General features: G+C 44.8%; 1 protein-coding gene across 1 annotated transcript in view; it reads left to right on the plus strand.

Moving 5' to 3' along the window:
• LOC308290019 (ribonuclease inhibitor-like) overlaps positions 1–8020 on the plus strand; it is a gene marked incomplete at both ends in the record, with an annotated part of 51657 nt that extends 43637 nt beyond the window's left edge. The window contains 2 exons of the mRNA XM_080731796.1: positions 6978–7151; positions 7948–8020. Coding sequence (XP_080587922.1) covers positions 6978–7151; positions 7948–8020 — 247 coding nt within the window. The remainder of the gene's footprint in view (positions 1–6977; positions 7152–7947) is intronic.
• Positions 8021–24028: the final 16008 nt, after the last annotated feature.

A 24028-nucleotide genomic window follows, 5' to 3' on the forward strand; every position in this document is an offset into this window, starting at 1 on the left:
ACACACACACACACACACACACACACACACACACACAGTGTTGTTCACACCAAAAAAAACACACATAGGAACACATTCTGTGCGCCTCCAGTCCGCGACGGCTGTTGTTGATTGACAGTCACTCTGTCGGATCACTTCCCTGTCATTTCCCACAGCCACACCTACACGCAGAGCAGCGCTGCTTTCATTGGCTTCAAGAGCTCACGCACACACAAGATTTAAATAAAGTCGGTTGAGATGAACTTCATTCAAATTAAATCTGTCCTTGCCAGTCAGTCTGATGTGTGCGTTCAGCGTGACATTTGTCATATTGGTGCCATATTGCACTAGACGGACTGTCTCGCAAGCCTCCATTGGAAATGAATAGGACGTGTGCGTTCACACATGCATCACGCCATTGGTGTGAATAGTCCTTTACGAGTGGTGTGTCGCAACTTGTGATGCAACAGAATGTGAGCTTGTAGATCTGCTATTTTCAAAACATGATGGAGGGAAAAACTACATTTTAATTTGGGGTTACTTGGAGTGAGAAAGTCTAAGATTAGTAAAGAACGGGGGACCTTGGCAAAACATTATAATCAGCTGGAGGTCCACGGCTATTGAGTGCCTGGGTTAATGTGGTCAGGGGCGTCACAAGGGGGGGGGGGGGGGGGGGGGGGAGTTGTGTGTATATGTGTGCGTGGGGGGCGGCTGTGGTCAGTTAGGTGTGTGTGTTCGCGCGCGCTCGCACTTCATGCGTGCGCACACACACAATATAATATATAATGAATACAAAATGCCATCGGCTGTCCTTCTGAACTGCGCCTTGCAACACACACACACACGCGTGTGCACACGCACGGACGCCACGCACACGTCATACAAACACATTAATGTTATCCGCTCAACACTAGGGATGTGAAAAAAAAATCGAAAATCGACGCGTCGATCGACTCACGCTCACCGCGACTCAAAAAGTACGAGTCGAAAAATCAAAAAATATATATATTTTTTTATTTTTCAAAAGTTTTTCCCCCAAAAAAGGTTTTAATCGTTCAAAAACGTTATAAGCGTTAATGTTTTCCATATGTGAGAGGACCGTGTGTGTGTGTGTGTGTGTGTGTGTGTCTGTGTCGGAGACGAGTGCATGCCTGTCCCTGTGTTGTGCATTCGCATGCATGCGGCGCTAGTCAGGTCCGCGGACTACTGGTTGAGAAACACTGCTGGACCGGGCTCATGCGCGCGTCATAGCAGGGCGCGCTGACTTGCCTGACTGTATCAACTCTATGGACTGGATGCTTTTGTTTACCTCCTGCCTCTGCATGCATGCTTGACACGAAAGCTCGCTTGTTAATGGCAGCGTCGCCGTCGTGTGCGATGATCGCAAAATACACGTTAATGCGACACACCCGTGGACTGTCGTCAGACACTGCTCCACATTTGATACACTAGCCTGGGGTGCGCTAGCCTAAGCGCCCCCACTACGTTCCATGGACTTTGTAACTCCGCTTCTAGTCTCTAAAGAACAGACTCCATGCTAACGCAAGGAAGAGCAATTATTTATTATAATTATTATTAGGGCTTTGATGCAAGTTCTGATGGGTGCAGCTGTATACATTGTGTTGCTTAAAGTAATGCGCCGTTGTGCTCTCCTCTCAGCTGCTGCTTAGCAAAAAAAAAAGTGAAAAAAGTCGATCGACGCGTTGATTTTCGGCCGCGACGCGTCGATTCGCCAATAATGCGTCGATTAACATCCCTACTCAACACCATTGCACAATGGAAAAATTGTTGATTGTTGTCAACAATCTCTTCCCATTGACTGGTAGCGTTTAGAGAGAGAGAGAGAGAGAGAGAGAGGGAGAGAGAGAGAGAGAGAGAGAGGGAGAGATCAACAGGCTGTGGCATCAATCGTCTGAACAGCGGCTGTCTCTATCTCGGTCCCCTGCTGCTGTTCCATACCAGTAGTGATCCAGAAAAACATCAAACATGTTTTAAAATAGGCTTGCTGTTCCCGATCGTCCTGTGAGCAATTGGGCAAGGTTAAGATTGGATTTTTGAACCCTCACACTAGACAACATTTATGCCCGACAATCTTCTCCGATCCAGACGCAGCCAGACCGATACTCTGATGGGTCTTTAAATGCCCCGATCTGCTAGTGTGCAGCCACCTTAACCCTAACCTTAACCCTAACCTTTACCCTACCCTAACCTCAGTAAAACTATGCCAAACCCTAACAGTATAATGTATGTAACAATGTTCTTCTGTCTATTTTGTAACTGGCTGGTCTTTCATATTGTCTGATTGCACTGGCAGTGTTTTATGTCCTTTGTACGAGGCATCCTTGTACTTCTGTTCATGGTCATAGATAAACATTTCAAAGTGTGTGTGTGTGTGTGTGTGTGTGTGTGTGTGTGTGTGTGTGTGTGTGTGTGTGTGTGTGTGTGTGCGTGCGTGCGTGCGTGCGTGCGTGCGTGCGTGCGTGCGTGCGTGCGTGCGTGCGTAGGTACGTGGCGAAATGTTGACGTAGTTTTAATCACAGTCTTTTTTAATTTGTTGTAGTCATATTTCAGTTATCTGAAATATTTTACTTTTATTCTATTTAGTCGTATAAATCAACAGTTTATTTGTCAACTAAAATGTATTTTGGCAGGCCTTGATCATAAGTATGATCATAAGTATAATGGCTGATTTTACACTTCGTTGCTGAAGATAGTCGGTCTGCAAGCTCACAACGAGTTGCAGCACGACTACACGTTGTGGAGCTCTTTCCGGCACCGGCGCCTGCCGCGGCGTCGCCATAACTGCAGAGGCAATGATTCCTAATCCGTGGCACAGCCGGACAGACCGCCAACGGAGCTTTGTCTGCCACTCCCCCCCCCCCCCCCCCCCCCCGTGCGCACACGCTTGCACGGTTCACATTTTATTAATAACAGTGCCAGCATCATTACGCACACAATTTCGTATTAGTCCAGACCAGACTGGACAGCTGTGCGATCTCAACTCATGGACGTCTTCTAAGGCTTCAACTGTAAGCATGAAGTGGACTATTATGGACACCCCTGCTGTTTTATTATTGCACAGTGCATGCACATAATGTGGCCATTTGGAGAGCTCCAAGTTGCACACGGATGATTTTGTTATTTTTCCTAGTTCCTTAAATATTAGAATTTCTTCAAAAATATCTGATCTCCTAGTTCACAACTCACAAGGCGTTGCGCTGTGATGCGTTGTGAGCTTGTAGATCATCTACGTAAGTGAAAGTGAGAATACAGAGAGTATGCGTTTATTTGAAGCATGCATGCACGCTGAGAGACAGAGAGAGAGAGAGAGAGAGAGAGAGAGAGAGAGAGAGAGAGAGAGAGAGAGAGAGAGAGAGAGAGAGAGAGAGAATAGAACTGGCCAACCTTTTTGAGTAGGCTCATGATGCCCTCATCATACATGAAAGACAATATGCAAAATACATGTATGATTGAATAATGGTCCAAGAAAAAGGACAATGTGTTACTGTTACTGGCCAGCTCAATAACAGACCTACTCAGGGAGTGTGTGTGTGGTAGGCTGCTGTGGTTGGTAGGTCAAAGACACACAGGAAAGTAGCCTATAGACAGCAGGACAGGGTCCAGTTCAGTCCCCACACAGCCAGCCAGCCAGCCAGCCAGCCAGCCAGCCAGCCAGCCGTGCGTTGTGCGTTTGGGCCGACGATATCATTTGATAGCAAGATAGACCCCAGAACCCCCCGCCAATCAGCAAAAAATAGCCGATCTACAAGCTCACAACTGGTGGGTCTACACAACATGCTTTTTGCAGATCTGCTATTTTCGGTGAGCTACCCAAAGCCAAAGCCTATAAAGCTTTGATTAATTGATCAACTTAATTAAAGAGTTGCATATAGGCCTATAGTTTCTTATACTGCTAAAACTGATTGTAAAGTATCTTTTAAATAGGACAATTATCGCAAAGTGGGTGATTATTGGCTTTGATCCAAACAAAGTGATATGAAGCCCTATTTAAATCCAACACATTTGAGTTCATATAGTCAGAATTGTGCTTGTTTATAAAACACACATTTGCGCTATTAATGTGGCAAGACAGACTCTGGATAAAGTGGATACATATCTGTATATACTTCAACACCTAGGCTACTGTAGGTTTCCAGCAGTGACTGTATGTGTGACGTTGTGCGCGTGACCTCATAGGCTATACTGTTTAAGATTCGTTCAAAGCAAACATTAAGTTTCTCTAGAGTTAAAGATCTATAATATCCATGTATTTACTTGATCCATGCGCACATGTAGGCGCACACATCTAAAGGCGTGCATCTGACGTCAATAAATGACCGTCCCCCCTGAAAAGAAAACCCCAAAGCACCACTGATTAAAGTTTAGGGTACTTAAACGGGTCATTAAAGCATTATGTGGGCTATATGTTTGTTCTTTGGTTATTAAACCTGACGTGGTGGTGAATAATATTTATCCAGAATGCTGGACCGAGATTTACGCATGACGGCGCAGAGAAACGATGAATAATGAAGAAGATATGCGTTGAAACATGAAACACATGCATGAATTCGATTGAGGAGGACCTTTGGATCATTTAGGAAAAAAGAAAATTGATGGTTTATTTTTCGCAAATAGTGCCTTATATTATAGATCTTTAACTCTTGAGAGCGTAAAATTAAACAAAATGGACCCGCGCGCAAAACAGGTATCTATGTGCGTAAAATGGATAGGACCGGCTGAGGTGGTGGGGGATCTTGAGGCAGAAAGAGCAAGGACCAATGGCGGTCGCCTTCCAGGTGGTCCCCAGCTAAATGAGTTGACAACCTATAATATGGATCTTTTAACTCTTGTGAGGGTAGGCCTAAAATGAAACCAAATGGACCCGTGGTTTGGTTTCATTTTAGCTCTCTCACTGTGGCTGGTGGAAAACACTGACATATAGGCCCTATACTGACTGCTGGCTGGGACATGATGCTGCTCTGTTGCGCCCCTCAGGTCGCTCCCTCTCTCTCAATCTATCTCTCTCCCTCCCTCAGAGAGAGTCCCTCCCCCCTCCCCCCTCCCCCCTCGCTGTGCCACGGATTATAATTGCTGCGGCATAGGAATCATTGCATTGCTGTTGTCGGCACTTCTGGCGACGTCGCGGCAGGTGCTGCTGCCGGAAAATGCATTCGCTATCGCTCGCTTTGTGAGCTTGTACATCTGCTATTTTCAGAGCCTAACACCTGAACATAACCAAACATAAAATTACCTGTCCTTTAGTTCTACTGGATCTCTTCTCCACTAGTCCCTCCCTCACATTTTAGTTTTTATTTGTTGACAAAATTGTCAGTATATTTAGTCTTAGTTTTAGTCATCTTAGATTCGTTTTCATTTGTTTTTTATTTTGTTTTTGTCAGTGAAAAAAAGGTAGTCGACAAGCATTTTTCATCATAGTTTTGGTCTATGAAATCAACACGATGCAGAATCATTGTAAACCACCTTGGATAAGGCTCTATCATTAAATTATTGGCTTAGGAGTGAGGAAAAAATCTCCATTCATTCAAGGCTTCATGGGGTGATAATTGATAGAAATGAAGTCAGAGTTCTTCTTCCACCACTGATGTGATGTAATGATGAAACTTGTCAGTGAATTGAAACATGTTGGTCATGTTTGGTCAGTTGTTGCACCTTGCCTTCATCTCCTCATCATTATACAAGGGTTAATAAGCAGAACATTGTACAACCATCTCCATCCATCAACAGGGATCATCAATATGTCCATAGTTGGACAAATGTGTCCATGACAAGACTTGGCCTTGTCTGTGGCAAATTTGAGATTTTCTTTTTTACACACCATTATTCGGGCTAGGAGCGTCCGGGAGAGCCGGGGCCGGTACCTATTCGTCCGCCAAGGCAACGCGGAGACCCCACCCCTCATTTCTCACATGGCCCTATTCTAGCGCCACCTTCAGGCCGATTTTTAAAACACATTTTTGGACACTGCTCCTACAGTTTTTGCCCTAAAATCACGAATATCACTACACAGCATGTCTACACTCATGTCATCAACATGGATCAGGAAGATTTTGGAAAAACACATTTTTGCCCTATTTGTGGAGATAAGCCACCTACGGTCGCTTATCTCCCGATTAGGGAGTCTTACTGGTAATGTTCTTATTTTGATCATATTACCCAATTACTGAATATCAATCTCCAGGTTTTTTTCAGAATATGTATGACACTGATTTACTACGTCACTATGGCACATTAGAAGTCCATTACTACTAGTGGGTATCAAATGTTTTATTTGTAAGGACCACCATAACTCTGAGAGTCTACACATGGAACCACATGTACCCATAGGGTCCATTTGGTTCTATTTGTACACTCTCAGAGTTACAGACCTGTTATAGTCATCTAGCCCATTGCGTTTCTGGTCATTTTATTGTCCCACTAATTGTGTATGTGGCAAAAACATTCAATGCCCAAAATGGTTATTTTTGCCCCTACTCTTGAAAGAGTTGTCGTGTGAAAAGAAAATCTGCGAGTGTGCACGATCCTCTGTGACTAAAGTCAGCCCTAAATAGAATAAAATTGGAGGAGTTTTTAGAAGACCCTTGCAAACAAAACAAACAACTCAGATGCTTCATCAATTGGTCATAGATAAACATTTCAAATGTGTGTGTGTGTGTGTGTGTGTGTGTGTGTGTGTGTGTGTGTGTGTGTGTGTGTGTGTGTGTGTGTGTGTGTGTGTGTGTGTGTGTGTGTGGGGAGGGGGGGGTACTAGGTTATAGGGTGTGTGTGTGTGTGTGTGTGTGTGTGTGTGTGTGTGTGTGTGTGTGTGTGTGTGTGTGTGTGTGTGTGTGTGTGTGTGTGTGTGTGTGTGCGTGCGTGCATGGTGGGGAGGTCCTAAATGTTATGGAATTTACATTTTATCTGGTATGAAATGTCTTTTGCATATATCATGGACTTGACCAAAGACAGAATAACATTTCCATGTGTTCATCTCCATTCAGCTTGGTGCTGTGTGAACTCACAGAGAGATGTTGTGAAGATCTGGTCTCAGTTCTCAGCTGCAGCTCCTCCAGTCTGACACACCTGCACCTGGACAGTAACAAGCTGCAAGATGCAGGCGTTAAGCGTCTCTGTGTTGGACTGCAGAGTGCACATTGTAAACTGGAGGATCTCGGGTCAGTAGTCCTGAAGTTTATCACAGTCCTGTCTTTTTCTTCAAGCCTGTCTGTCTCTCTCCCTGGTGTCTTTTCTTTGGCTTGTAAATCTATGTTGCAGATTGGTCCAGTGGAGAAAGGCTGAATTATTAAATAAATAAATCAAATAATAATAATAATTAAGTGCATTTACTCAAGTACTGTTAAATCCTACTTTATACTTTGGCTATTTTAAAATAGCAGATCTACAAAGTCACAACATGTTGTGATGCTGGGCTTCAAAGCTTGTAGATCTGCCATTACTGAATGTTTTCAAGTCATTGTGAGGAAAAACAACAGAAGAGTGATTTTGGACATTCTGGGTAATGAGTATTTTTCTTTTTTCTTCTTTTTTTCCCGAAGCCAAAACTTTTGTATTTTTTTTGCCTGACAAATAGTGAAAATAGCCAATCTACAAGCTCAAGGCGCGTTGTAAGCTTGTAGATCAGCTATTTCACTATTCGGGGAATTTGAAAATGTGAAAACCTTTGAAATATTTAACAGTTAACAATTGTGTCTATAATGTCAAGCCTATAATAGGAATAACAGGATGAAAGTGGACAAGAGAATGATAAGATTTTACATCTAACAATCATGATTATTACTTGATCAACACAATGTTTTCCTCTCTCTCTCTCTCTCTCTCTCTCTCTCTCTCTCTCTCTCTCTCTCTCTCTCTCTCTCTCTCTCTCTCTCTCTCTCTCTCTCTTCTCCCCCTCTCTCTCTCTCTCTCTGTTGCTCCCATGCACCAATCATTCCGAGAAGCCCCTCACTGCAGAGTGCAGAACGGGGGCATGGCGGGATGTGGGAGGAGCGGGACGTCCCGTGACGTCCCGTTCCTCCCATTGTAGGCCGTATAGTGTTTCGAGCTCCCACCCTCCACGAGTCCCTGAAACCAAGCGCAACGCTTTGTGGGCTTGTAGATCGGCTGTTTTCTGCCACCGGTGCCCAGTCTTTTTTTAGAGACGGCTACATGGCGGCGGACCACCCGTGAGTCGCCGCCGCTGGCGACCCTCCACCGGGGTCTCCACCGGGGTGCCTCTCGCTGACCGCCGCTGCTCAGGGGGGGTCGCCACTGATATTATTAAAAGTTATTTTTCATTATTATGAAACGTTTTCTTTTTTTGTAATGTTATCAGTGTTCAATAATGTTTTAAGAGGAATTTCTGCAATAAGAATGCAATAGGCTGATATTTATTATTAAAAGTAATTTTCCATTATTAAGAAATATTATATTTTTTTGTAAATGTTAGTTTCCGTGTTCAATAAAGGTTTGAAGAGCAATTCAAAGCCAAAAGCCAATCACAACATCATATTTTGTAACGTCAGTCACAACCGCCGGATGTGGGAGGAGCGGGCCGTACAGGCCTAGTCAGTGGCGTAACAACATTGTGATAGGCCCTGGTGCAGATATTTGTTGTGGGCCCCCCAACCCAACCCACCCACCCCTATATACACAAGCGCAAGTGACATTTGAAATGTTTATTTATGTCCACATAAGCAGAAGTACAAGAATGTACAAAGGACATAAACAATATCATTGCAGTAAGCACTGGCGCCTAACTCTGTCCCCACTAGGGGGAGCACAAAGCTAGGAGACATTTGGCGCCGCACAGCGGCGCCGCGAAAAATTGTGTATTTCCGGTTATAAGGTCGGCCAAAATGGGTATTTTTGGGTATAAAGTCAACTAAAACGGGTTACCTTTATTAAGTCATTTTCGGGTGTCTTTGGGGCTTCAGGGGAGGACCTGGATATGTTGCTTGGTGCGCACCTTTTTTTTAAATAGGCCTATAAACATGACCAGGGCTCTGACATGACCAAATAAATAGAACACTAGGTCTACAATGCAAGCCTTTCAGTGCTGCACATTAAATAGACACGACCCATCCTGACTGATTGACACACAGCTGACAGGTCTCAAAGGATGATTGGACAAATTATCATTCACTCGGCACTCCACCAGCTAGGGCCTAGCCTAGGCAGCTACTCAGCACCTAAACCCATTACCGTAATACTTGTTGCGGCCGCGCAGATGCATTCCACCGCCGAACGTCATTACCGTATTACCAAGTGTGGTCGCGCAGACAGATTTTTTTTTCTTTTTTTTTTCCTCTTCCTTCATGGGCCCCTGTGTGTGTGGGCCCTGGTGCGGCTGTACCAGCTGCACCTCCATATTTACGCCACTGGGCCTAGTCTATGGTACAGGCCTAGTCTATGGTACAGGCCTAGTCTATGGTACAGGCCTAGTCTATGGTACAGGCCTAGTCTATGGTACAGGCCTAGTCTATGGTACAAGCTAGTCTATGGTACAGGCCTAGTCTATGGTATAGGCCTAGTCTATGGTACAGGCCTAGTCTATGGTACAGGCCTAGTCTATGGTACAGGCCTAGTCTATGGTACAGGCCGTAAGTGATCCCGCCACGCCCCCGTTCTGCACGATGCAGTGAGGGATACTTGATCATTCCTGCACACGCATATACGCATGCACGCACGCACGCATGCACGCACGCACGCACGCACGCACGCACGCACGCACGCACACACACACACACACAACCAAATGGACCCGCGCACAAAACAGGTAACTATGTGCGTAAAATGGATAGGACCGGCTGAGGTGGTTGGGGTCCTTGAGGCAGAAAGAGCAAGGACCAATGGCGGTCGCCTTCCAGGTGGTCCCCAGCTAAATGAGTTGACAACCTATAATATGGATCTTTTAACTCTTGTGAGGGTAGGCCTAAAATGAAACCAAATGGACCCGTGGTTTGGTTTCATTTTACGCTCTCTCACTGTGGCTGGTGGAAAACACTGACATAGGCCCTATACTGACTGCTGGCTGGGACATGATGCTGCTCTGTTGCGCCCCTCAGGTCGCTCCCTCTCTCTCAATCTATCTATTTCTCTCCCTCCCTCAGAGAGAGTCCCTCCCCCCTCCCCCCTCACTGTGCCACGGATTAGGAATAATTGCTGCGGCATAGGAATCATTGCATGGCTTGTCGGCACTTCTTTTTTTTTTATATATATATTTTATCCCACATTTTTGCAACCCATTTTTTCTCACCCGGGGGCCAACTACCTAACCTGTAGTCCTGGTTCCCTCGCTCTCCCCCTGCCACGCTAGGGAGGTTGGGGAGCACCTGGCTGGCTAGGGGGAGGTATTATAGAAACCAGGACTACTGCATGTTTTTGTGTGAGGGCATATACCCAAGGAGACACGGGGAGAACATGCAAACTCCACACAGAAAGACCCTATCGCCAACCCCACCTAGGTTGTCGGCACAGGTGCTGCTGCCGGAAAATGCATTCACTATCCCTCGCGTTGTAAGCTTGTAGATCTGCTATTTTCAGAGCCTAACACCCGAACATAACCAAACATAAAATTACCTGTCCTTTAGTTCTACTGGATCTCTTCTCCACTAGTCCCTCCCTCACATTTTAGTTTTTATTTGTTGACAAAATTGTCAGTATATTTAGTCTTATTTTTAGTTATATTAGATTAGTTTTAATTTGTTTTTTATTTTTTTGTCAGTGAAAAACAGGTAGTCAACAAGCATTTTTCATCATAGTTTTGGTCTACGAAATCAACACGATGCAGAATCATTGTAAACCACCTTGGACAAGGCTCTATCATCAAATTATTGGCTTAAGAGTGAGGAAAAAAAATCTTCATTCATTCAAGGCTTCATGGGGTGATAATTGATAGAAATGAAGTCAGAGTTCTTCTTCCACCACTGATGTGATGTAATGATGAAACTAGGTTATTGTGTGTGTGTGCGTGCGTGCGTGCGTGCGTGCGTGCGTGCGTGCGTGCGTGCGTGCGTGCGTGCGTGTGTGCGTGCGTGGTGGGGAGGTCCTAAATGTTATGGGATTTACATTTTATCTGGTATGAAATGTCTTTTGCAAATAACATGGACTTGACCAAAGACAGAATAACATTTCCATGTGTTCATCTCCATTCAGTTTGCAGAACTGTGAACTCACAGAGAGATGTTGTGAAGATCTGGTCTCAGTTCTCAGCTGCAGCTCCTCCAGTCTGACACACCTGGACCTGCGGGGTAACAAGCTGCAAGATGCAGGCGTTAAGCGTCTCTGTGTTGGACTGCAGAGTCCACATTGTAAACTGAAGGATCTCGGGTCAGTAGTCCTGAAGTTTATCACAGTCCTGTCTTTTTCTTCAAGCCTGTCTGTCTCTCTCCCTGGTGGCTTTTCAAAGTTGCAGAATAGTCTCGTCAAATTGACTGATATCACGCTATGGATATAAGACCAAACACACAAACACACACACACACACACACACACACACACACACACACACACACACACACACACACACACACACACACACACACACACACACACACACACACACATACAATGATGAGTGATCAGGTATGTCACGATGCAACACACTGTGAGCTTGTAGATCTACTAAAACCGTGCACAAAGAGTAAGGAAACTTGACTTTGGTCCATCATATCCCCTTTAATCATATTTTATATCTTCTGATCTACAAGCTCACAACGTGTCATGATGCACCATGTTCAGAGCTTGTATATTGGCTATTATCGCTATCATTGCAAATAAAAAAATTTAATAAGGAAAGTTGGAATAGATTCCCTTTTTAATTTGTTTGGGGGTTTATAGATCGGTTATTTTAACTTTTTCATGTGCCCAATATATAAACACCAGGTTTAATGTTGTTAAAAGCACACTGAAGTATATCTTCAGAGTGTTTGTGTGTGTGTGTGTGTGTGTGTGTGTGTGTGTGTGTGTGTGTGTGTGTGTGTGTGTGTGTGTGTGTGTGTGTGTGTGTGTGTGTGTGAATGACTACATGCGTGCAGTGGTAAAAGTATTCAACATTTTAAAGAGGTTGTGTCATAGTTTTAATCTTTTTCTGTTGTGTGTCTATGGAGTTAACATTACTCTAATAGACCACCAGGTGGGGTTATAATATGCTAACCCTGTGCATTGTTGGCTTCTTCCTGAAAGCCTCTGATCCGATCTGAATGAAAAACACTGACATAATGACATCATCATATCATCCCCTCCCCTTTTTACCATTCAACAACTTCAGCTGGGTCACCACCCACCTGACAACCAGGCATACATAACTAGTAAGACGCCTCAGGGCGACATGCAACCTCGCCCTAAAGGGAGAGGTTGTGCCAATTCTTGGCCATCTGGCCAGTGATGTATATCGGACCAGTTACCCATATATGGAGATCAATGTACTGTACATAGTACATCCATTTTATGCCCATACATGGAGATCCCTTGAACCAGCCGCACAGATATGGGCTGTCTTCATCCATATATGGGCATTCCCGTATGAAGTCCTGTTAGATATGGGCTTAAAGGTGTATTCAGTGATAATGAAAGTGGCCGGGGGTCATCTTGTCCCTTACTGGCCTTACAGCGTGGAAATGTTTAGTTTTTTATAGATTTTTTACACCATTATAATGTTCTCATTTTGATCATTAGACCCAATCACTGAATATCGGAAGGCCTACGTCTCCAGCTTCAGGATATGTATGATACTGATTTACTACGAGACTGTCGCATTTTACGAGTTCAGTAGTTTACAATCTAAGCATTTAGCAGAGCGACTGTGGTTCTGAAAACTTTTATTTTGACCATCATAACTAAACATCATAACATAACTACGGCCATACTCTACCCTGATTGGTCGAGGACTGGCTGGCCACCTCTGAAAACCGAATCTAGCTATCCTCGTAACACGGGCCATGGTGGAAGTCCTTATATGGTCAGCACACATTCTGGTGAGGAGAATGAATGGAAGATGTACCAATTATATTTTTATTTGAATGAAATACAATCACTGAATATACCTTTAATATTGATGACATCAGGGATCTCCATACTGCATATGGGCATAAAATGGAATCTGTTAGAGTGGTTCCCATGACATCACAACATATAATACATTTTACCTGCTCACATTCAGTCAAGAACTTTACCTTATATAACTATATACCCAAATGATCCATCGCGTGCTCTGTACTTTTGTATTACTTTCCTAAGTGTTGTCCTTTTTTGTTTTGTTTTGTAGTATGTTTTGTTTTGCTTTGTCTTGTTTTAGTATTTTTTGTTGTTGTCTCTCTGTCTTGATGATGTTGTCTTAACTATATGTGAACGTTCTATGTGTATATGTAACACAGAAGAAGTTGCTCGCACTCAATTAATTTCCTTTTCACATGTTTTATTTACCTCTATGGACAGGAGCAAACGTAGGTCAAAACGTGTACGCTTGCTCCTGTCCATAGAGGTAAATAAAACATGTGAAAAGGACATTCCTTGAGTGCTGGCAACTTCTTCTGTGTCTCATGTTATTTTGAGCCGTGCACCAGTAGGAGCGAGATCATTTAGCGACCTACAACCGGGTCGCGACGTGGTCGGTAGTTTTCAGCGACCGGGTCACTAAATCGACCGACCGGGTCGCTAAATCACCGACCGCGCCGCTAAATCGACCGACCCGGTCGCTAAATCTACCGACCTGCCTGCAGTTTTAGGTCGGTAGATTTAGCGACCCGGTCGGAAGATTTTGCGCCCCAGTCGGTCGATTTAGCGACCCGGTCGCTCGCTTTAGCGACGCGGTCGGTGATTTAGCGACGCGGTCGGTGATTTTGCGACCCGGTCGGGAGGTTGCGTGGCAGGTTAGCCTAACTGAGGTAACGGTCGGGAGGTTGCGTGGCAGGTTAGCCTAACTGAGGTAAGGTTACTGAGGTTAGGTTTAGGGTTAGGGTTAGGGTTAGGGTTAGTAGGTCGGTGGAAGCGACCACCGGTCGGTGGATTTACCTACCCGGTCGCTGGATTAGCGTCCCAGTCGGTGGAATTAGCGTCCCGGTCGATGGAATTAGCGTCCCAGTCGGTCGATTTAGCGACCCGGTCGCTCGCTTTAGTGCCGCGGTCGGTGATTTAGCGACCCGGTCGCTCCATTTAGCGACCCGGTCGCTCGCTTTAGTGCCGCGGTCGGTGATTTAGCGACCCGGTCGCTCCATTTAGCGACCCGGTCGCTCGATTTTGCGACCCGGTCGCTGAAAACTACCGACCACGTCGCGACCCGGTTGTAGGTCGCTAAATGATCTCGCCCTCTCTCGCACCAAAAAGACTTCATCTATTTAGGAGTGTTGCGGGCTTTCTGCTCTATTGCAGATATCTCTTTCTACTATGTGTATATGTATAAAATGTGTGATGTTTGTAAATCTGTGGGAGCTCCTCGAAAACGAGATGATACATCTCAAGGGGTTATTCCTAATAAAATAATTTCTATATATATTATGCCCATACATGGAGATCCCTATCTGAACCAGCCATTCAGATATGGGCCATGCCTTGGCCATCTGATCAGTGATATTTAAAGGAGGGTAGCAGCAACATTTTCTTATCTAAATAATGACGCCTATCTCTCAAAGACTCTCGTAAGGATGTCCAAATACATTTAAAATAAATAAATAAATAAAAGACATAGGCACATTTTAAGTTATGATCAGTTTCTCTCTCTACACCCTCTACTTCGGGACCACGCCTCTTCTGTGACGTCCCGTTATGTCAGAGCGCTGATAATGCCTCGTTCTCAGTCAGACAGACAGACAGACAGACAGACAGACAGACACCCCCCCTCCCCCTTTAAGCTCCAAATGACAGTATTAAAGCAGAACGGATTGCAAGCCAATTTCACCAACAACAACAACAATGATAATAATAGGCTAATAATAATAATGCATATATTATTATAATACATGAATTTACATTAATAGTATTTTTGGGAAGTATTACATTCATTTGGGGACGGTTACATTTGTATTTTGGTACGGTCCTGGGACGTTGGTGAAAAAAGTTAGTCTGGAGCCCTGTCCTATACAAACCCACAGTGACTATAGATTCATCATACTGCTCTCCTAATAGTTGAGGGGGCTGTGTTTTTTCATGAATAATAATAAATAAATAAAAAAGAAAGAAAGAAAGAAAGAAAGAAAGAAAGAAAGAAAGAGAGAAAATATGCATGCCCCCTCATGCATTAACTCATTTAACGCTGATCCCGAGTATACTCGTGATAAAATGACCCAACATCTTTTTTGAAAGTGAAATATCTTTTATAGGTTATGACATGCCCTGTACGTCACGTGGTGTCTCTAAAGACAGTCTGAAAACAGAGGGCGGGACGTATCACAGAAAATTAGGAAGTGACCTCAACATTATTTGTCTTTTATTTGTAAATCTGTTTATATACTACATATATCACCCTTAGTTACCACAACATTTCATGTGAACTATGTTTATGCTTATTCATTGTAATTATAGATGGCTTTGTTCATTTTGCACACTGGGTCTGACAGCCTGTCTGCCAATGTCATCATGAACTTAGCCCAGGCTCAGTGCATCTCAGAGCAGCCTTGCTGGCCTGGGCTCATCAGAGCTCCTTCAAGACGCTCTCTGTGTCGAGGAATACATGCCCAATGGTCGGGGTTGTGTTTATATTATTGTTTGCTTGAAATGGATGTAATACACAGTGACACACACACACACACACACACACACACACACACACACACACACACACACACACACACACACACACACACACGAACATGCATACTTATACATTTGTGAACAAACTCTTCATTTATAACATCCAAGCGAACAATAAACATAAACCTACCATTGGTCTGAGAGCATTCCTTCACGGTGTCGCTTCTCCTGGCTGTAGCCTTGTGGTCAGCGGCGGTAATCCAGGGTGCTAAATAATAATAATAATAATATATTAGCGATTTTCATCATTTCAACAAATTAGGATAAACAGACTAGGCCTACTTCACATGAACAATATTGATGTAACCGAGGGACATATATTTAATATGCACAGATTTAGAAATAAAATACATTTTCATGTAAAGCCATTTCCTGGTTCAGTGCGAGCGAGGGGAGCAGGGACAGACAAAACGCTTCACTTCTCTCTGTGGTGGGAGGAGCTGTAGGGACAGTCAATACAGTACAGAGTACAGTATGAGAGTTAGGCTACATTATGAATGTGACCGGGATAATAACATATAATATAAAATACGTCCCGGGTGCTGCGTGAAATCATCAATCTTAAATCCGATTTTTTTGCATGTCATAAGTACTTTTTATTTTTTTTACTAATTTTTATCCCACGATTTTGCAACCCATTTTTCACCCAGTGCCAATTGCCTATGTAATCCTGGGCTCTGCTCTCCCTCTGCCGCGCCTGGGGAGACAACGGACTGACCTCATGCTTCCGTCAATGCATGAGGAGTCCAAGTTGTTTCTTTTCACCTGACAGGGGGGATTTCCCCGGGATGGACGTAGCGCGTGGAAGGAACACGTTATTCCAACCAGTTCCTTTCCCCCCCTGGCCAGGGGGAGGCATTATTGAGACCAGGATTACTGCATGTATTTGTGAGGGTATCAACCCTAGGAGACACGGGGAGAACATGCAAACTTGTCATAAGTACTTTAAGTACAAGTCTGGTATTCGAAATTTGAGTACAAAAGTATAGGCATCAACATAGGCTTTACTCATTACGCAGAAAGTCCCATTTCACCAGTTTTCCAAAAAAAATATATATTTTTCAACATTACTTTGAGACTGGTCGTTGACAGAGCACATCTCGCCCGCCTCTCCCGGAATAGGAACGCGATTATGTGCGCCTCCAGTCTGCGACGGCTGTTGTTGATTGACAGTCACTCTGTCGGATCACTTCCCACAGCCACACCTACACGCAGAGCAGCGCTGCTTTCATTGGCTTCAAGAGTTCACGCACACACAAGATTTAAATAAAGTCGGTTGAGATGAACTTCATTCAAATTAAATCTGTCCTTGCCAATCAGTCTGATGTGTGCGTTCAGCGTGACATTTGTCATATTGGTGCCGTATTGCACCAGACGGACTGTCTCGCAAGCCTCCATTGGAAATGAATGGGACACGTGCGTTCACACACGCATCACGCCATTGATGTGAATAGTCCTTTACGAGTGGTGTGTCGCAACTCGTGATGCAACACACTGTGAGCTTGTAGATCAGCTATTTTCAAAACATGTTGGAGGGAAAAAATACATTTTAATTTGGGGTTACTTGGAGTGAGAAAGTCTAAGATTAGTAAAGAACGGGGGTCCTTGGCAAAACATTATAATCAGCTGGCGGTCCACGGCTATTGAGTGCCTGGGTTAATGTGGTCAGGGGCGTCACAAAGGGGGGGAGTTGTGTGTGTGTATGTGTGCGTGGGGGGCGGCTGTGGTCAGTTAGGTGTGTGTGTTCGCACGCGCTCACACTTCATGCGTGCGCACACACACAATATAATATACCAGTAAGGCTCCCTAATCGGGAGATAAGCGACCGTAGGTCACTTATCTCCACAAATAGGGCAAAAATGTGTTTTGCCAAAATCTTCCTGATCCATGTTGATGACATGAGTGTAGACATACTGTGTAGTGATTTTCGTGATTTTAGGGCAAAATCTGTAGGAGCAGTGTCCAAAAATGTGTTTTTAAAAATCGGCCTGGAGGTGGCGCTATATGGGACAGATTCATGTTGATGGGATGAGTGTAGACATACTGTGTACCGATTTGCGTGATTTTAGGGCGAAAATTGTAGGAGCAGTGTCCAAAAATGTGTTTTGCAAGAATCGGCCTCATGGTGGCGCTAGAAGAGGGCCATGTGAGAAATGAGGGGTGGGGTCTCCGCGCCGGCAAGGTGGACAAATAGGTACCGGCCCCGGCTGTCCCGGTCGCTCCTAGCCGGAGTTACGGCATTTTATGTGAGCTGCAGTGTAGGGGGTCCTCCACTGGGGGCGCCACCACTTTTGCATCCGTTCTGGAGCAGCAGGAGTCGGTGGTCCCCGGGAATTCCCCGTGAGCAGCCCCGTTGGGGTGGTCATTTGGTCATGTTTGCGCATTTGGTCATTTTTTACATCTGGGGGTCCCCCAGGGACCTGGGGGTCCCTGGAGCTCCGGGGGTCCTTGGAGGTTGTAGTTTGGCAGCCAAGGAACGTGTGTGCAAAATTTGGCATGGATCGGGGCAACGGTTGCGGAGATATAAGCAGGGAAAAAGTGTGACGTGTGAGGTGTGACAGACAGACTGACGGACGGACTGACGGACTCACTCACAGTTTGTGCAGGTTTTGATAGTAAATGCGACCTACGGTCGCAATAATGAATACAAAATACAAAATGCCATCGGCTGTCCTTCTGAACTGCGCCTTGCAACACACACACACGCGTGTGCACACGCACGGACGCCACGCACACGTCATACAAACACATTAATGTTATCCGCTCAACACCATCGCACAATGGAAAAATTGTTGATTGTTGTCAACAATCTCTTCCCATTGACTGGTAGCGTTTAGAGAGAGAGAGAGAGAGAGGGAGAGAGAGAGAGAGAGAGGGAGAGATCAACAGGCTGTGGCATCAGGCGTCTGAACAGCGGCTGTCTCTAACAGCGGCTGTCTCTATCTCGGTCCCCTGCTGCTGTTCCATACCAGTAGTGATCCAGAAAAACATCAAACATGTTTTAAAATAGTCTTGCTGTTCCCGATCGTCCTGCGAGCAACTGGGCAAGGTTAAGATTGGATTTTTGAACCCTCACACTAGACAACATTTATGCCCGACAATCTTCCCCGATCCAGACGCAACCAGACCGATACTCTAGAGGGTTGTTAAATGCCCGATCTGCTAGTGTGCAGCCTCCTTAACCCTAACCTTAACCCTGACCTTTACCCTACCTTAACCTCAGTAAAACTATGCCAAACCCTAACCGCATACTGTATGTAACAATGTTCTTCTGTCTATTTTGTAACTGGCTGGTCTTTCATATTGTCTGATTGCACTGGCAGTGTTTTATGTCCTTTGTACGAGGCATCCTTGTACTTCTGTTCATGGTCATAGATAAACATTTCAAAGTGTGTGTGTGTGTGTGTGTGTGTGTGTGTGTGCGTGCGTGTGTGTGTGTGTGTGTGTGTGTGTGTGTGTGTGTGTGTGTGTGTGTGTGCGTGCGTGCGTGCGTGCGTGCGTGCGTAGGTGCGTGGCGAAATGTTGACGTAGTTTTAATCACAGTCTTTTTAATTAGTTGTAGTCATATTTCAGTTATCTGAAATATTTTACTTTTTATTCTATTTAGTCGTCTAAATCTACAGTTTATTTGTCAACTAAAATGTATTTTGGCAGGCCTTGATCATAAGTATGATCATAAGTATAATGGTTGATTTCACACTTCGTTTCATGCTGAAAATATTCGGTCTGCAAGCTCACAACGAGTTGCAGCACAACACGTTGTACAGAAAGAGCGAATACTCTTTCCGGCACCGGCGCCTGCCGCGGCGTCGCCAGAACTGCAGAGGCAATGATTCCTAATCCGTGGCACAGCCGGACAGACCGCCAACGGAGCTTTGTCTGCCAACCCCCCCCCCCCCCCCCCTTCCCGCGCGCACACACGCTTGCACCGTGCACATTTTATTAATAACAGTGTCAGCATCATTATGCACACAATTTCGTACTAGTCCAGACTCCAGACCAGACTAGACAGCTGTGCGATCTCAACTCATGGACGCCTTCTAAGGCTTCAATTGTGAGTATGAAGTGGACTATTATGGACACCCCTGCTGTTTTATTATTGCACAGTGCATGCACATAATGTGGCCATTTGGAGAGCTCCAAGTTGCACACGGATGATTTTGTTATTTTTTCCTAGTTCCTTAAATGCTAGAATTTCTTCAAAAATATCTTGATCTCCTAATTCACACCTCACAAGGTGATGTGATGCGTTGTGAGCTTGTAGACCAGCTACATAAGTGAAAGAGAGAATACAGAGAGTTTGCGTTTATTTGAAGCATGCATGCGCGATGAGAGAAAGAGAGAGAGAGAGAGAGAGAGAGAGAGAGAGAGAGAGAGAGAGACAGAGAGAGAGAGAGAGAGAGAGAGAAATGGACAACTTTTTTGAGTGACAATGCTATTTATTAGCTTACAGTAGGCTCATGATGCCCTCATCATACATGAAAGACAATATGCAAAATACATGTATGATTGAATAATGCTCCAAGAAAAAGGACAATGTGTTACTGTTACTGGCCAGCTCAATAACAGACCTACTCAGGGAGTGTGTGTGTGGTAGGCTGCTGTGGTTGGTAGGTCAAAGACACACAGGAAAGTAGCCTATACAGCAGGACAGGGTCCAGTTCAGTCCCCGCACAGCCAGCCAGCCATGCAAGCGTTGTCCGCTTGGGCCGACGATATCATTTGATAACAACAAGACAGACCCCAGAACCCCCCGCGGAGGGTCGGAATTGGTCGCCAAACAGCGAAAAATAGCCGATCTACAAGCTCACAACTGGTGGGTCTACACAACATGCTGAGTTTGCAGATCTGCTATTTTCGGTGAGCTACCCAAAGCCATAGCCTATAAAGCTTTGATTAATTGATCAACTTAATTAAAGAGTTGCCTATAGGCCTATAGTTCCTTATACAGCTAAAACCATTGTAAAGTATCTTTTAAATAGGACATATATCGCAAAGTGGGTGATTATTGGCTTTGATCCAAACAAAGTGATATGAAGCCCTATTTAAATACAACACATTTGAGTTCATTAAGCCAGAAATGTGCTTGTTTATAACACACAAATTTGCGCTATTAATGAGGCAAGACAGACTCTGGATAAAGTGAATATATATCTGTATATACTTCAACACCTAGGCTACTGTAGGTTTCCAGCGGTGACTGTATGTGCAACGTTGTGCGTGCGTCCTCATAGGCTAGACATTACTCCATTATGTACTGTTTAAGATTTGTTCAAAGCAAACTTTTTGTTTCTCTAGAGTTAAAGATCTATAATATCCATTTATTTATTTGATCCATGCACACATGTAGGCGCACATCACAAGGCGCCGTGCATGTGACGTCAGTAATTGGCCGTCCCCCCTGAAAAGAAAACCCCAAAGCACCATTGATTAAAGTGTAGGCTACTTAATAGAACGGGTCATTAACTCTTTCCATGCCACAGAGGTACATTGACGAGAATCATTGATTAGGCAATCAAGCCACAGACGTACCGGTAGGTTGACGAGAAAAGTACTTAACAGAAAATACCCCTAGCTGACACTCTTCCCCACCCTGTGACAAAGTTTGGGACTTCTAACTTATTTAGAAAAACAATGCCCTTACACAACACAGCCCTTACCTTGCTTGGCAGGAGAAGATGTATATAGACGAGGGAAAAAAACACCAGGAGAATCGCGTAATGTCCAGTGCGGTGAGTTCGCCCATGTATTAGCTCATGCACGCTCATAAATGAAATTCCTCATTCATGTCATCCACAATCGGACCCTATCGGGGAGGCTCCGCCGTCAGGAACGCTTCTTGCCTTTTGTGAACATCCTACCCGGAGAGTGGGGGTCCTGTGCGGGTCTCTCATCTGTTTGCTTCTCAACCGTGGAAGAAGGTCCAAGCATCGTGTTGAAATAAAGAGTTTATATCGCAGCCAGTGCATTATTTTCCCCACCAGTATGCATCGTGTCTATACCACGTGGCAACCTTCCCCGGAATGCAAAAACGCAGGGGACAGTCTGAATAAATTAGTGATTTAAACCTTTTATTTCAACAAGCTGCTTCGACTTTCTTCCACGCTTGGGGAGTGCAAGCGGACCTTTGCTTTCTTGATCGAATGTTCACAAAAGGTAAAAAGTGGCGAAAAGGCGGGCGTTCCCCCAGCAGCCTGATAAAGAGAGGAGCTGCATAGAGCGAACCAGCAGCTTGTGGTCTCGGTTGCTACTCCACGCGTCCAAAGTTTATTATCCAATATCCAGTGGTTGTAGTTGTAGTTTTAGAGCCATTCACCAGGCTGTGTCACCGACGAAAGTATAATCCATCTGCCTTTGAGTCAGATTTACTGTATTCGCACCGAATGGCACTGTCTTTTAGCTGCTATGCTAGCAATGAAACAAGGTTCAAGGTTCAAGGTTGTACTTTATTGTTACAGCTTTTGTACAGGTACATAAGAGTAAAATTAGTTTTTGTTTGGCATCCTTCAGACAATGCAGTCGTATATCAAAAAACAATATAATAACAGCAAACCACATCTAAAAATAATAATAATAATAATCTAAAAAGGTGTAAATAATAGTAAGAAGAGTAACGTAAAAAAAAAAAATAAAGGAGTGCAAAAGGCAAAAAGAGCATCAGGAAAAGAAAAGAGCATCCTCAGATGTACATGTGCAAAAAGTTTGGCATATACGCCAACAGCCTATTTTTCCAGTAGTTGCTACTGTACTGTACTTGACTTTTGTAAACATCTTCACAGAGTGTTCTATGTGCAACAGATTAATATATTCAACTTCACAGTATGCATTTATGTACAGTAGGTGCAATTCAACTTCACAAGGAGGGAACGTAAGGGGTATGTACAGTAGGTGCAGTTCAACTTCACAAGGAGGGAACGTAAGGGGTTGGGGGCTGGGGGGGGGGGCGGGTAGCGATTCCTTTTTCCCTGGATCTTTCTCGTTTTTGACAGTTCGTTCATGTGCCTGACTGTTCGTGGAAAGAAGCTCTTTTGCAGTCTGTTGCTGGTAGCTTTGAGACTGCGTAGACGTTTTCCATGAGGCAGCATCTTGAACAGACTGTGGTTGGGATGGTGAGAATCTTTCATGATTCCACAGGCTTTGTTGACACAGCGCTCGTCGTACAAGGCTTGGATTGGGGGGAGATCGCATCCACTGATGCATTCGGCTGTCCGCACAACCCTCTGCAGGGCCTTGCGATTGAGGTCAGTGCAGCTGCCATACAGTGAAGCAGCCAGTCAGGAAGCTCTCCGTGGTGCCCCTGTAGAAAGCCTGTAGGACTTTGGGACTCATCCCAGCTTTCTTCAGTTTCCTGAGGAAGTAGAGGCGCTGTTGGGCATTCTTGACCACCTTTTCTGTCTGCACTGCCCAGGTCAGATCCTCAGTGATGTGTACTCCCAGGAATCTGAACTCTTTGACTCTCTCCACTGCAGCACCCCCGATCTGGAGGGGTGAGTGGACTTTAGGAGGCCTCCTGTAGTCAAAGATAATCTCTTTTGTTTTGTCCACATTGAGAGATAGGTTGTTCTCTTGACACCATGCTTCCAGATTCTCCACTTCTCTCCTGTAGGCTGTTTCATCATCATTGGTGATCAGGCCTATGACTGTGGTGTCGTCCGCGAACTTGATCACTTGGTTGGAGCTGAACAGGGCCACGCAGTCGTGGGTGTACAGGGAGTAGAGGAGGGGGCTCAAAACGCATCCCTGGGGGGCACCTGTGCTGAGAGTCAGAGGGGCAGAGGTCATTTTTCCCATCTTCACCACTTGACGTCTTTGTGTCAGAAAGTTGAGGATCCAGCCGCAAAGGCTTGAATTTAGACCCAGACTCTTCAACTTGGTGTCTAATTTGAGGGGAATTATGGTATTGAATGCTGAGCTGTAGTCAAACAGCTGCGCTAACTTGTCTTCACTTCTGCGCGAGCCTCGCGCGTCGTGTGTGCGTGTGGTCCGTGCGCGTGCGGTCCGTGCGCGTGCGGTGTGTGCACGCGACTGCATGTGTTGTCATCCGCGGGGGAGGGGCATAGAGTGCATAGGTCTACTGTAAACAACTACATAGATTTTCACACTAAACGTTATTTCTTTATAAAAACATTTGTTTTGATTTGACTGACAACAATACTTTATACATGTATGATGTCACAGAAGCCAAAAAATAAAAGGTTCAAGAGAGAGAAATGATTGAATAAGTGTCATTCACAAAAGGGCCAATTTCTCAGGTTTCCGTTTTTTTTACTCCTCTGGGGAAGAACAGACAGTTTTAAAACTAGCGCAA

This window comes from Nannobrachium achirus, assembly GCF_963921795.1.
Source record: "Nannobrachium achirus genome assembly, chromosome: 1".
NCBI lineage: Eukaryota > Metazoa > Chordata > Actinopteri > Myctophiformes > Myctophidae > Nannobrachium > Nannobrachium achirus.